A 14,085-nucleotide genomic window follows, 5' to 3' on the forward strand; every position below is an offset into this window, starting at 1 on the left:
CAGAATATTCATTCTAAACTTATATGTAGATACAAAGCTACGAAAGGTACTATTTAGGCTCCTTGTACGCCTCTTCCCAGAAAGCAGCAGAATCCTCTCCTAACCATCGCTGGCTCTCATTCGGATAGTCAGGCTTAGTCCGGAAGTATAGCTGGTCCAGACTCAGTTCCACCGTCTGACCATAGATGCTGCTGTCGCTAATGAGTTTGTCATACACCTTGATGACTGTCGACATGGGCGTAATATGCTCCTTCGGAAAGCGGTCCAACATTTCCTCTGGGCAAAGGGCCGTAGGCACAAACGCCGGGCAGATGGCGTTGACATGAATATTCTCCTTCGCGAATATAGGACCCAGCCCTCGAGCTAGTCCCACAAGTCCGTGCTTCGCAGTTGTGTACAGGGGGTTCGTTTCCATAGCATATAGTCCCGCCGCTGAGGAAGTTATGACAACCTTCCCGCCGGGGATTTTGTTTCGGCGGGCATAATGCTTAAACAGCCAGATTCCTTGTATTACAGCTATGAGATCCACATTTATTGTCCGGAGGTCGAGCGGTTGGAGAACGCCATTAACGTCGAAGTGCTCTTTGGCATCGTAAAGGAATTCGGTGTCGGCGATGCCGGCGTTTGCTGCAAAGAAATCGAGGCGATTCTCGCCCCAGTCGAAGGCCGCCTTGAAAAGCTTCGCCTGTTGTTCGTATGAGCTCACGTCGGTTGTGTAGAACAGCACCTTCTGTCCCAATTCCGCAGCAATCTCCTTTCCTCGCTTTCCATCAACGTCGGCCATCACCACACGCCACCCCTTAGCGATGAGACTCTTCGTCACGGCAAGGCCGATGCCAGACGCGGCACCAGTAATGATTGCGATAGGATGAGACATATTTGACAGTGAAAAAGGCTATACCTCAGGCGACGGCGTGTATAGAAGAGACTAAATGATAGCTATTTGGCAGAACATCGACAATCAATCTAACAACGATTAAGTGGGTTCTTGGGGATTTGATTTCTCTAGACGAGTCGTGTGGGGGAAACCCCATTTCCACAAGGAATGTTCCTCTCAAGACAGCCGATTAGACTGAATGCACCTGACTAGCTCAGGGATGGGGTATTTCTCTTACCCCCCCCCTCAAATATATGGGGAGTGGAGGCACCGTCCACATACATAGCTAGTGCTAGCTACTAACTCAACATCCACAAATTTATCTTGTTGTGTCGCTTCTATCTTTAAAGCGAACGTTAGAAAGAAAATGGAAATCTCCGTTAACTCCGTCTCGCGTCTCCTGAAGCACCCAAACAAGCAGACCACGCACGTAATTGTGGATGACTTCACTGACCCCTGGGTAGAACCGGAGACGATCCTCATCCAAGGCGGCTTTGCACGACATTCCGCCTTCTGGTACCATTGGATTCCGTCCTTGGCTCGGTCATATCGAGTGATTCGACGGGATACTAGAGGCCATGGCAAATCATCCACTCCAAAACCAAGCGACAATTACGACTATAACCTTGATACAATATTATCTGAAATCGTTGACACTCTCGACCAGCTCTGTCTTCAGAAAGTCCACTTCATTGGAGAGAGCACTTCCGGCATGCTAGGGGAAGCATTTGCCGCAAAATTCCCGAATCGGTTGTTTAGTTTAACTATCTGTTCAAGCCCAACATATCTACCACCTGCTGCTCTGGAACTATTTTCTTTCGGACATTCTAGCTGGTCTGAGGCATGTCGCAGACTCGGTTCTAGAGGGTGGGGGGAGCATCTTGCCCGCGTCCCAGGCACACTCTCAGCGATAGATTCCAAGTACGAAGCTTGGTGGATATCGAATATTGCACTAAATTCCAGCGAGGGTCTTGCGGGATACGCCGAATTTCTCTCGTCGTTGGATACACGCCCTTTGCTATCGGAGATCTCAGTGCCGATGTTAATCCTTGCTCCAGCGAAGAGCGCGGCGACTGGTTTGGAGGAACAGTTGCAGATTGCGAGACAGGTGAAAGGTTCGAAGCTAGTTATTATTCATGGGGCGGGGCATGAGGTTTATGCTGACAAGCCTGAGGATTGTTTGGGGGCTTTTAAAGAGTTTTTGTTTGATTTGGACGTCTGGGGTTCTACCGACATTTCCTAGGGTTCCTCAGTCGTAGCTGATTATGGACGAAAGAAGAATTATATGAGTACTTCGGCTATCCTTGACATCCCTTTCTTGAATATAGTACCAAGTGAATCAATCAACACTAGATGCTTATATCCAGGGCTTCAAAGGGAAGTTCACTCAACACGCACGAATAAGTATTCGCGCTAGAACGGGGCTTGCTGTTTCAGAGCAGCACGCATCTCCGACAAGAAGTCCACATCTAGCAAAGATAGCAAAACTGGGTCATTCTCCTCCTCCATCCAAGTAGTGTCATGGGCCAGGGCAACATGAACTCCCAGACTCTCTATTGATCTCATTCGTGCCAGAGTATCCTTTGCAGCGGAGACGTCCACGTGGAGACAGAACGTAGATCCATCGGGAAGCTTGAAACTAGCAAACTCCTTAGTGCCATCGAGCAACGCTCTGTATCAAGATTAGTCTAGATTTTTAGTAAACGTAATCAATCAGTACACACCGTGAGTGACAGCAATCAGAACCTAACATAACCCACTCGCCATTTTCCAGCCTAATACAGGCGCACAGGTTACCTGGCATATGGCCAGGAGCTTGAATAATCCAAAAGCTCCCATCACCAAGGAAGTCTATCGCATGGGAAAATGGCCCGAAAGGCACCCATGGGCCCTGTAACGTCTCCCAATGCTCAGTTGCTTGTTCCGGGTCAAAGAACCGTCCATCCCATATGGAGGATGAATCCGCGAAGTGGCCCGGAGAGCAATATTTCGACGTGCCGGGGCCAAAGAAGGCGGTTGCATTGGGGAATGTCTGCTGCACTGGGCGACAGTGATCGAAATGCGCGTGACTAACAATTGAAATAAGAGCTCCGTTAGTAGCTAATGGAAGCATGGGTTTAATACCCACCTAAGCAGAATAGTATCGATTTGCTCCGCTGTGATCCCGTTTCGGCGTTCAATTTGCTCTGCAATCGACTGACGTGGACCTTTGAATTGGGCTTCTTTCAATACCCCATTTCCGATCGCTGGAGGGTAATCGTTTGGGACCTTTCTAACTATCAATAAATTTTTGTATCTAGCCAGATTCATCGTAAGGAAGCAGACACACCGAAGTTAGGCCCAAATCCCAGATAATATGACGTTGAGATGTTGGGTGATATATATAAAAGGCCCAATTATACAACCGAAATTGTTCCGCTAGTTCTCCCTGGTGAAGCTTATGGTATTCGGCTGTCATGCTGCCTCCGTTGAGGAGCTGGACCTGAACATATGCATCCGTGACGGGGAGATTAATTTGGGAATCAGCCATGGGAGGTGGTACTTCTATTTCTTTGGTTTAAACAGAGCGGAGAACAGTTGGTAAAATTCAATCGGCGAGGGATGTAGTATTGGGGGGTAATGTGGTGGAGGACAAAATCGAGCTGGCGCTATAGCGCACCCCACCCAGCTATTTGGAAGTTTATTGATCCTTATTTTTGTCTATTCATTTCGCAGTACAACAAAGGCTCTTTTCAGTGATTCACTGGCTTATCTCAATTGACTGATCACTATCTACAGTAACGATATGCCCTTGCAAAATTTAAATTGGTCTACTAATTATTCAGTAGGTTTTTGGGGAGGGTCTGTAATGTGAAGATAAACCGACGATCCGTCGCGATCCTATATGGCGGTCATTCTCGTCAGTCTCTCGAGTTAGTTGCACAGGGTAAGATGCTTACAATGCACCGCGGATCGACAGCTGCCTTCTCGTACACGCGAAGAGCAGCCTCTGCAATAGTAGGTTCAATCCCCGTCGCATACCCAGCCTGCACAGCCAAGCCGAGGTCTTTAATCATCATTTGCGTCTTGAACCCCAATCTATAATTATTGCTACTGGGTGCATCGGGCACAACCCCCGGAACGGGCTGGACATTGTCGGCCATGAAGTTTTGCCCAGTCGAATGGTGTATCACCTGGTGCAGGAGTTTCTCGTCGATGCCCGATCTAGTCCCAATAGCCATGGCCTCCGCAACGGCCAGCAAAACAGAACAGGATAGATAGTTGTTACTGATTTTAGCTGCCAGTCCGGCACCTAGCTTTCCGCAATAGAAGAATTTCTTTGGATCGCCCATCATGGACGCAACCTTCTCTAGACGATGGGAGATAGGGTTTGTATCGGAGGGTTTGCTGTGCCCGATTAAGAAGGATAGTGTTCCAGACTCTGCACCAGGAACTCCACCCTATAATTATGATATATTGATTAGTACGGTGCTCAATACAGACTCTCGTTAAACATACGGAGACAGGGGTATCGACATATATCCCCGTTCCCCGGACCAGGAGCGCCTCTCCAACTGCCTGAGTAGATTGGGAATCAATGGTACTGCATTCAAAAATCAGCCGCTCAGGATTGCTACGCGCGGCGATAACTCCAGTCGCAGTGTCGAGAAACACCTGGCGCACTTCGTCCGCTCCAGGGACAATGGAAACCACAGTGCTGGATAATTCAGCTGCCTCCCTAGGCGAGTCTGCGATTACAGTCGGGCCACAGGCTTGCATCTCATCGTAGAATCGTTCGCACGCACTGCGAAAAATATCAAAAATGTACAGTGTTCCTGCTGGCGACATCTTTTTACGGATGTTCTTTGCCATGGCGTACCCCATGGCGCCGAGGCCTAAGTGAGATTTAGTATAAACATCCTGGGGAGTTCCTAAGGTAAGAGAAAACTGTACCGATAAAGGCAACATTGTCTGCAAATTCTGCCATCTTCAATGTTGATGATATAGCGGGATATTTGTTCGATATGTGCATGTGGTTAATCGACTCGGCTTTGCCATATGGGTTGATTGGCACTAATATAAATACCCCATGTAGCACTTAGATTGACACCCCACTTTGTGTTGAGGAGAGAGGTAGCCGAAATCGGATGGATCGGAGACTTGGAGATTGGAATAATACATGAATTGAGGGATACTATACACACTTCGCTAAAACTATTTTTTCTGTTACAAAATCGGTGGGCAATCCACCCCCTTGTGTAATACCCGACAGAGTCTATAAGTGTTTCGCAGGGATACAGCGTATAATATTGAAGGATGACTATTCTTGACTTTTTACTGTTCGTGGAACTCAGAAAAGAATATAGTGTGGTCCCTAAGTTCCAGCTTGTGCGGTTCTACAACTCCGTGCGCTGTCGAAAGGCAACGAATCGAGCTTCGCAACTCACTCGTGGTGGTCCGCAGTTACAGGGATTGTCGAAAGCGGCATGAAACGCTTCTGGAAAGGTCTCTTAGTACCATCATCCTGTTTCTCCATGATCGGCTCCTATTAGAGGGTTTTACTAGCACGACGACCCGTAGAGTTAGTATTGCGAAAAACAAGGAGATCACTTGTCTGTTGCCCCTCGATGTAATACCACCTGTGCCGCTTACTTGCGTGGAGCACCCGTCAGCTTTGTGATGAGGCTCTGCAATGCCCGCCGTCTTTCTACGTTAGGCTGACTTTGGGGATTTGGCGTATCGTGGCACGTTTTCGCTCCAAAAGCTCATTGCTTTAAACGACCGAGGGGTTGAGAAACTTGTAGAGGCATCTGATGTTCAGGTCTGGATGGGGCCCGAGAAACATGTTGTTTTTTTACCTTGTTAGGAACAAATCAGAATTCAATCTAGTCTTGCTGTAAGTGGTTTAACCGTATATGTTGGCAAAGCGCTAGACTGACAGATCGCAGTTGTCCAGATGACCTGCCACAAGGGTCACGAACGTCAGAGGGGGATTTGGAAGAGATGCGAAGCAATTTTGAAGGATGGGATCCCGCGTACGATTAATGAAAGCCCATCATGCTATATGTACTAATACAGTGACAGACTTCAGACCATGATTTCTTGCCTCCGCAGAGCTTTGAAATGGAAGCTCTGTCACCATGAGGAACTCCAGAGATGGACAAAGGTGGGTAATTTGTTGATCAGATACTATGATGTTCCTTGGGTCCAACCTGACTGTGACCAGGGTACTGTGGCATTACTAGGGGATGCTTGCCATCCTACTTTGCCATACCAAGCGCAGGGGGCGGCAATGGCAGTCGAAGATGGTTCTGTATTAGGACAGCTCTTGACGACGGCACAAAGTCACCGAGTACTTCCAAATTCTGCAACGGAATGGCGTGCGATGATTAGTGACATTTTAAGGCTTTATGAAACGTTGCGGAAGGAGAGGACCGAAACAAACGTCCTCGGAGCCGTACAGAGTCGTGATTTCTATCACCTGTGTGATGGAAGCGAGCAAATTGAACGCGATCAAATCTGATCAAAGCTGCCTGAGTCAATGGACAGGACATTGCAAATGTAACTAGGGAGATGCTAAATATCAACAGAGCCTTCTTGGTTGCGATGTGTTGAGCGACGCTGCACGTGAGTTCAATAATGCGTCCGGCCTTCAGATTTAGGAATCAGGAAGAAATAGGGGAACTTTTTTCCAGCTCCAATCATTCAGTTTTTTTGCTGGATGAGATCAACCCGCAACAATATCTAGACTGCTCGTGATGGCAAGAAGATGACTAGCAGGACCGAAAGCAGTCCTAAAGCGAAGTCCAAGGTTAGCCTTTATCCAGGAAAATGCACGAATTGCAGCAAAAAGCAGGTCCTTTATTTTTTTTTGACCTTCTCGATACATTCTCAATGACAGTCAACATGTGTCGCCCCTCTCCATGTCTGTTTGCCCCATATATATTGTCTTTAGCAATGCATTTCGAGAAATGGGGCCTCCGTCCTGGGCCAAGTTAGAGAGTGCTACACTTAAATTGTATCTGTACTCACTCACTCATGGTACGAGTCGAAGTCGGTGTGGTAAGTATATGGATCCGGGTGGGCAACGTTGGTGACAGGCATGGCGACGGTTGTCATCTGGTGTGTTTTGTACTTTTATATATACATATATATATATATATATTTCCCTTTGAGAAGCTGCCAAGCATCCAAACTGCAACTCAAAAACGAACATTGAAGCTAATGCCACTACTGAACTACGCATTTTTATCTTCGAGAATACCCCGTTTCATTCCTTTTCGCGTAGCCGCTTGGATGCGAGGAGCAGTCTCATTCCGTCCCACAGAAAGGCTCGTCCAGCAATGGCTATGTGTTCGCATTTACCCACACGTTGGGCTCAGACTCCTTTACTTCCATCATATCTTCGTCATGGCTTCCTGGCTCCGGATCGCCAGAACTCCCTGTTTTCCGTCGCCAATATCCCATATGGTGTCTCCGCATCATGGGTACCGGCTATTGGTTTCGGTGAATATGCTTTGATAAAGAAATATAAAGTTATATACTATGTTATAATATTTATAAAAAAGAATGAACACATTCTATAAAGACTTAATATTAGTAATCTTCAAGGGACTTATGAAATTTCACGCAAATGATTACAGTAAAATTAATGTAGTCAAAAGTCTTGTTTAAGGACAAGTACACACAGGAAAATTCTAATAAGTGAAGCTCTGGCCAACCACTTCTTCCGAGAATCTCCACAGCCTCTCGGCATCCTCGGGAACGGTTGCATATGGCTTGATTACCTCTGCATTAGTTGTAAGCTCGGTATCGGTCAAATACACCCCTGCTTCGGTAACCAAACTAGGATCCAGCAACGCACGTAATGGGGCCCCAGCGCCTTGCTCAGGAAACTTACGTTCAGGACGGGTAATACTATGTTTGGAAAAGTACTTAAGCCTAGTCTTCCACCCTTCCGAATCTATATGCCTTGCAAGCTTTGTAGCGACACTGCCCGGGTCAATAGCGTATGATCTTAGTTGGTATTTCTGCCACAATTTAGCGTTGAGAGAAACTGAAAAGAGTATGTTGGTAGTTTTCTTTGTGCATAGGCATAGAGGCGGTCATAGGTCGCTCCGCCAGACCAGAGGGGGTCATCAAAACGGAAAGCAGACATGCGGTGGCCATAGCTGCTGAGATTCACAACCCGAGGGTGTTCAGCGGCCAAAATTTTAGGCATCAACAAATTCGTAAGCAGGAAGTGGCTTAGGTGGTTGACGGCAAGCTGCATTTCAAGACCGTTGGCACTGGTTGTTTAATTTGGCAAGGACATGACGCCTGCATTGTTCACGACTCCATCTATAGATTTAATTTCCGGGTTCGAAATGACTTCTCGTGCAGCTTCTGAACACTGGCAAGAGAGTCCAGCATCACCTCAACAAACGAGATTTTCACCGGCGTTTGGGATGAGGAATTGATGGCGTCGATGACACTTTGCGCACGCCCGACTGACCGACCAAAAAGTATCAGGCGAGATAGGGAAGCCCTCGCGAGATCAATGGCAATTTGGCTGCCAATTCCCCCCTCGCTAGGCCCAGTAATCGCAAATGTCTTTCCCACCACCTGATTTTCGAAGGCGGTGATGACGTCGTGGCCTTTGGTAGTAAAGCCAAATCCGCTCATGTTGGCCAGGAATATTGAACGTCGGATGACAGGGGATGCAGAGAAAAGTGAAGGCTTTAATCGTGTGAGCATAACTTGAAAGGCTTTCCACTGACTAGATGAAGCGACCCTGCGACTTTATACGGCGCCAGTTGAACCAGAGTTCGGGCATAAGGGGATTCGTAAGTCCTCGTAAGTCCGGGTGTCTGCGTGTTACATCATTTACGTTCAATTATCTCTCTCATATATATACTAAGAAGAGTTATCTATTACTAGTAAAATACTAACGGAAAGGATAGATAGAATGAGTTTGCTAAATCGTTCGAGATGCGAGCGAGAAAGAACAGTGCCTGCCTAAAGCCGCTATCTTTCAAAAAAAAAAAAAAAGAAAGAAAAATTAAAAAGCCGATCTCTCCAGGTCTGTTTCTGAACTCATTCAGTATTAGCACAACCGCATTGGATGAGTGCAGGTATTATTTGATAGAACATTTCTTGGCGTCATGTTGCGGGTTTCTAATCCCAGCCTCGTTGACGACGATGGTCGGGCCAGAATTCTAAAGTGATCGGCCCTTTTAGATCGAACTATATATTATACAATTTCCAGATAACTCCTAATCCGCCGAACCTATAGATATCATAGGTATCTCTAGGGGGTAGTAAGAGTAAAGGTTCCCCACTATTCCATTAGGTTGGTGCTAGTAAGCGAGCAGACCAATCGGAGAGATGTAACCGGTGTATACAGCCTCTGATAATAGCCACTTGCAATCCACAAGACCGACAGTGACCGAATAGTTACATGCAATTTGAGATTATTTTATGAACCATGTCAGTATTCGGCGTTAGGGGATATAGTCCCTAAACCCGTAAATATAATTGATCTTTTTTCGCAAAACCTTACGACGCTCCAGTTCCAAAAAGGCCCCGAGGTCCCACGAGAAATTATTCATACTTTCTCTGCCAGTAATCTAAGAGCTTACATCAATATTTGCTCGAGATCCTGTTGAACTTATCGCATTTTCACACACACTCCATCTCATTTCCATCATCATGTCCCCGATACTTGATCCGGAAACAATAGTCCTCATCACGGGTGCAAATCAAGGCCTCGGATATGAATGCGTGAAAAAGCTCGCTGCCGAGCAATCTAACTACCGGATTATTATCGGCTCTCGCGATATAGTTAAAGGTCAAGCTGCAGCCTCGAATGTGACAAAAATAGCCAATAATACAAGCATTGAAGCTGTGCAGTTGGACGTTATATCCGACGAGTCGATCAACGCTGCTGTCAACCTTATTGAAAGCAAATACCACCGGTTGGATGTTCTTTTCAACAATGCTGGTATCATGTTTGTGACAGAATCCACTCCTCGCGCCGAGTTCCGCAAAATACTGGAAACGAATACTATTGGTGCGACGTGTGTGACGGAGGCATTTGTTCCTCTTCTGACCAAGGCGGGGTGTCCACGACTTCTTTTTATGTCTTCTGGCCTGGGATCATTGACTTTGACAACGCTTCCATTCTCACCCTATTACGGCTATGATTTCAAAGCCTATTCCACTTCCAAAGCAGCTGTGAACATGATCGGACTCCTGTATGCAAAGCAGCTGAGAAAGTCTGGCTTCAAAGTGAATTTGGTTGATCCAGGGTTTCGACAAACAAATCTCAATGGTTTCCACAACGAAGGAGGAGACCCAGCTGGCGGAGCCTTGGAAGCGTGCCGCCTGATTACCGACGCCTCTGCGGACGGACAGCACGGAAGCTTTGCGGCCACTGAGGGGCCTGTCCCTTGGTGAGGCCCTACTAAAGGGGTTATTTAGCAGCTCAACTTTTAAACCCCTAAATGAGTTTGAAATAAGGTCTTTGAATCTCATATATTCGACAGTTTGTTTTTTTGTTTTTTCATCCAATACAAAACCCATGTTCATCAAATCCTAAAGAAACAATCTATCAACCCTAGGGTATACGGAAGAGATAGTTTCAAAGGAACCATCTAGCACGTGTAATTTTTTTTAAGAAATTGAATGGCCGAACTTTTTAGGCGGAAGTTTATGGTTTCGTCAGGTATTTGAACAAATTGGCTTAACACTTTGAACTCGGTAATGAACCTAAGTGATAATAGAAAATTCAGTAATCCACCCTGACATCTCTGCTGATACGAGGCTCTCCGCCTTTGCAGTTGTGGAGTATCTTATCTGTCTTCATTTCTTGCCATTCATCGCCCGAGCCGCCGGATGCCTCTACTGGCTGCCCACATATGTGCAGATCTTGGCCTCGCTCCATTCTTATGGTGTCGGCGGTGTCGGCGAAGACCAAACCCCCAAACCCCCCCACTCTAGCATTTGCTCATAGAACTCATATCCCAGGGACCATCAATCCATTTGATACTTCTCATAGAAGACAGGGCATTTCAAACCAATTGATCTGACTTTTACAATGACTAAATTGGAAGAAGCAAAGTTGAAAAAAAAAATAAAAAAATTACCGCTACAGACCAAGGAGGCTTCCATACATAACATCAGACGGTCTGCAGACAGGCTACATTGATGCGATCTGTTGGGTGTCTTCGAACCTCCGAGGCGCACTCAAGCGGGAAAAGACCAAAGAGATCTCATCAATTGCGTAAAGCCGTTGGGAATCCCCAGACCCGTTGAGATGGCTGGTCAGGATTTTCTGACCAAACAATATATGCGGACTTGAACCAAACGTTTGCTGCTGGATCTCATCACAAATTGCTAGAAGGATGCAACCAATGAGGATGACGACAACACTAGCATCCCGGGTATCACGCAAAAGCCGTAGTGCTTTTGTGTAATGGACAAGGAACATGATATCTCTTTGGGCCTGGTTGAGAAAAGGCAATGGTCTGAGGTTTGAGGTAGCTATCACCAAGTGTTTAATGCTTTCGTGAGCACTGCAAGCTTCTGGAACGATCGTACCCCAAAACTTGTTCGTTCCAAGCGGAGACAAAATGGGTGCGAATACTTCGTAGTAGAATTGGAATGAAGCTCTGGATTTTTGTTCACATTCTGGCCGAGCTTGTCCAGCTCCTACCAGCCAGTATCCGGCCGGAGATGGCTGTTTAGGGTTGGCGTAACCATCGCACCGGCGACCCGTTGAGGTGCAACGTTTGCAGGAAGGCTTATTCTCGTCGCATTTGACACGACGGATTCTAGTGGCATAAGTAAGTGGAAGTGGAATAGGAATGGTGCCTGGGCCTGTCATTACCTGCAGGTGACGCATCCAGTACGGCTACGTTGATGACGCAGAAAAAGGGCAGTATCGGGTGAAGAAGTCATGCGCTAAGAACTTGGGCTTTCAGGGATATAACAAGCCGTCCAGAGTGTGTGGTTTCGACCGGAGAGCACTCCTACAACTCGCCTTGAGGTGGGCGTCAAGCTTCGGGATCTCGGCAAGGATTAATAATTAACTAACGTATTTTTACAACCCAAGCATGCCCCTCCTTTTTAGAACCCTCTCGACTGTACTGGGCTAGACAGATTGGTATTAGGAATGTGGGAAATTTGCGCTTCTTATGGTGTCGTCAAGGTATTCGTTGTTTTATTAAATTGCGTATCGTCGTCACCTTTGGTGCGAACGATTCATCCTTCAGTGACAAGATTTCGGGGTAATACACGAAGAATTGACCATGTCATCCAGCGAGCCAGGATATATGGATCTGCTTTCTCCTATTGAATGGATGATGCCTCGATCTTACATAACCCAGGTTCTCTGCTCTTCTACTTCAAGTCCACAAGTTCCACGAATCCTCAGGGATGGGCTTGCGGATACCTTAACAGAGGTCCCGTACCTCGTATGTGGAGTCGTGGACAGGAGTTCACCAAAAGGTTCGGTGGCACTCAGCAAGCCCTATCAGACTCTAGATGATCTCTTTTCTTTCACCGATTTATCAACAAGTATGGACTACACTGCATCGAAACTGGGAAATTATGATCCGGCATCTTTATGCAAGGTCATCGAATTCTCAATCAATACCAACTCAAGGAACGAGGATGCGCAACCAGTTTTTCGCGCACATCTATGTCTGGCGCAAACGGGTTATTTTTTATGCGTCAAAATCCATCACTCGACAACAGACATCACTGGACTAGGCATTCTTCTCAAAATATGGTCCTCCCATTGTCGAATTGGCAGACCAGGGCCCGTTTATGCGACAAAAAGCTAGCTAGATCGAAGTGCTTTTTGGGAAGTATGCACAGAAGTCCCAACTGATCTTCCTGATCTACTGCATTATAAGAGAACCAATTCTTACGGCGGGGATTAAGGAAAAGGGGGCGCGACTGACATGGTCACATCAATATTCACGTTCTCGGACCAGCAATTGAATCTTCTAAAGGCAGCAGTAGCCAAGCTTTTCCCCATCAATGGAATAAGGTGGGTTTCAAAGGGGGATATTCTGACGGCCATTTTATGGAGCTCTATCGTATCTACAGAACTGTCGGTTCATACGTCTTCTATTTCTATAAACAAGCCACCCCAACACAGCATGCATGCTATTCGAATTCCGGTCAATTGTCGCCGTAGCTATGTACCACCTTTAGCAACTAACTTCATGGGGGCTGCCTTTGGTGTATCATTGGCAACAGCGAAAGAGGAAGATCTTGTCAATATCGCATTGTGCAATGACAATGAGCTTTTCCTCTCGGCACTAGCAAGGGTCTCCGGGGCTATACGAGAAGCGATATCGCATGTGAACGCACAAAGCATGAGGGATGTTGTTCAATTCTTAGTGGCACAGAAAGACATCACAAGTCTCAAGTTTGGTCCAAAAGATACAAACATCTCCATCGTGTCTTGGGCAGACGAAGATGTGTACGGTTTGGATTGGGGCCATGAGATCGGTTTTTGTGATGCAGTGAGATTGCCGAAGCTGCGAACTCGAAGATATCCCATTGTACTTCCGCGGCTTCCAAATGGCAATCTGGAGGTGCTTGTTAGCTTTGAGAAACAGATCATGGATTGCTTCAAGGTTATAAAGGTTATGAGGCCAGGAAGCATGAATTTTATTCGAGTCTAGCGTTTCCCTCTAATACAGAAGTGTGCAGTTTTACAATCCTTTCAATCTCTATACCGGCTAGTATGCTGAGTGAGGGCATAGGGTCTAGGCGATTGAATAGAGGCGAGTGGAATTGAAAGGGGAACGCTTCATAGAATCTATTGTCAGAAAATAGACGAAATAAATTTTAGGAAATGATGGTTTTACATGTAATGCTGTGTTTTTTTGAAATCTAGGCAACCTATGGGAGGAAACATCAATTGATGCATAATTCATGTACTTCACAAATGAGGGGCAATGTCAGGACTACATATATACGCGTGGTCCTTCCAATGTCATCTTACCTGGCGCGGTTTGGGTCATCACCTTACCTTGATAAGTGACGAGGCTATGCTTTATACTACGTTGGGAATAACCTCATGGCGGAGCTGGGAAAGGATTAGTTTGCCACAGGACATCTGGAAGGAACCATTATATAAAAGCCTGCAAGCTCCTCTCCCTTTTCTCCTTCTCTCTTCAAATGTTTTCTTTCCCATTTTTGGTTTTCTCGTTGCAGAGTACTCTTAGTGC

At 46.4% G+C, this 14,085-nt stretch overlaps 9 protein-coding genes across 9 annotated transcripts; 3 read left to right on the forward strand and 6 right to left on the reverse strand.

The window, feature by feature from the left end:
- Nucleotides 1-49: 49 nt before the first annotated feature.
- TRUGW13939_00887 (uncharacterized protein) lies at nt 50-877 on the reverse strand (the record flags this gene model as incomplete). The annotated part of the gene is made up of 1 exon (XM_035484093.1): nt 50-877. One exon carries the CDS (start codon nt 875-877, stop codon nt 50-52), a length of 828 nt encoding a protein of 275 aa, XP_035339986.1.
- Nucleotides 878-1,244: 367 nt separating this feature from the next.
- On the forward strand, nt 1,245-2,120 carry TRUGW13939_00888 (uncharacterized protein; the record flags this gene model as incomplete). The annotated part of the gene is made up of 1 exon (XM_035484094.1): nt 1,245-2,120. One exon carries the CDS (start codon nt 1,245-1,247, stop codon nt 2,118-2,120), a length of 876 nt encoding a protein of 291 aa, XP_035339987.1.
- Nucleotides 2,121-2,290: 170 nt separating this feature from the next.
- TRUGW13939_00889 (uncharacterized protein) lies at nt 2,291-3,407 on the reverse strand (the record flags this gene model as incomplete). The annotated part of the gene is made up of 4 exons (XM_035484095.1): nt 2,291-2,549; nt 2,602-2,946; nt 3,006-3,145; nt 3,207-3,407. 4 exons carry the CDS (start codon nt 3,405-3,407, stop codon nt 2,291-2,293), a joined length of 945 nt encoding a protein of 314 aa, XP_035339988.1.
- A 287-nt stretch (nt 3,408-3,694) lies between these two features.
- On the reverse strand, nt 3,695-4,844 carry TRUGW13939_00890 (uncharacterized protein; the record flags this gene model as incomplete). The annotated part of the gene is made up of 4 exons (XM_035484096.1): nt 3,695-3,757; nt 3,817-4,317; nt 4,376-4,752; nt 4,811-4,844. 4 exons carry the CDS (start codon nt 4,842-4,844, stop codon nt 3,695-3,697), a joined length of 975 nt encoding a protein of 324 aa, XP_035339989.1.
- A 2,710-nt stretch (nt 4,845-7,554) lies between these two features.
- On the reverse strand, nt 7,555-8,129 carry TRUGW13939_00891 (uncharacterized protein; the record flags this gene model as incomplete). The annotated part of the gene is made up of 2 exons (XM_035484097.1): nt 7,555-7,849; nt 7,915-8,129. The coding sequence occupies 2 exons, from the start codon at nt 8,127-8,129 to the stop codon at nt 7,555-7,557; spliced, it is 510 nt and encodes a 169-aa protein (XP_035339990.1).
- Nucleotides 8,130-8,197: 68 nt separating this feature from the next.
- Nucleotides 8,198-8,521, reverse strand: TRUGW13939_00892 (uncharacterized protein; the record flags this gene model as incomplete). The annotated part of the gene is made up of 1 exon (XM_035484098.1): nt 8,198-8,521. The coding sequence occupies one exon, from the start codon at nt 8,519-8,521 to the stop codon at nt 8,198-8,200; it is 324 nt and encodes a 107-aa protein (XP_035339991.1).
- A 1,026-nt stretch (nt 8,522-9,547) lies between these two features.
- On the forward strand, nt 9,548-10,294 carry TRUGW13939_00893 (uncharacterized protein; the record flags this gene model as incomplete). Its single annotated transcript, XM_035484099.1, has 1 exon — nt 9,548-10,294. One exon carries the CDS (start codon nt 9,548-9,550, stop codon nt 10,292-10,294), a length of 747 nt encoding a protein of 248 aa, XP_035339992.1.
- A 742-nt stretch (nt 10,295-11,036) lies between these two features.
- Nucleotides 11,037-11,723, reverse strand: TRUGW13939_00894 (uncharacterized protein; the record flags this gene model as incomplete). The annotated part of the gene is made up of 1 exon (XM_035484100.1): nt 11,037-11,723. One exon carries the CDS (start codon nt 11,721-11,723, stop codon nt 11,037-11,039), a length of 687 nt encoding a protein of 228 aa, XP_035339993.1.
- Nucleotides 11,724-12,804: 1,081 nt separating this feature from the next.
- On the forward strand, nt 12,805-13,536 carry TRUGW13939_00895 (uncharacterized protein; the record flags this gene model as incomplete). The annotated part of the gene is made up of 1 exon (XM_035484101.1): nt 12,805-13,536. The coding sequence occupies one exon, from the start codon at nt 12,805-12,807 to the stop codon at nt 13,534-13,536; it is 732 nt and encodes a 243-aa protein (XP_035339994.1).
- Nucleotides 13,537-14,085: the final 549 nt, after the last annotated feature.

Source organism: Talaromyces rugulosus, chromosome I, assembly GCF_013368755.1.
Source record: "Talaromyces rugulosus chromosome I, complete sequence".
NCBI lineage: Eukaryota > Fungi > Ascomycota > Eurotiomycetes > Eurotiales > Trichocomaceae > Talaromyces > Talaromyces rugulosus.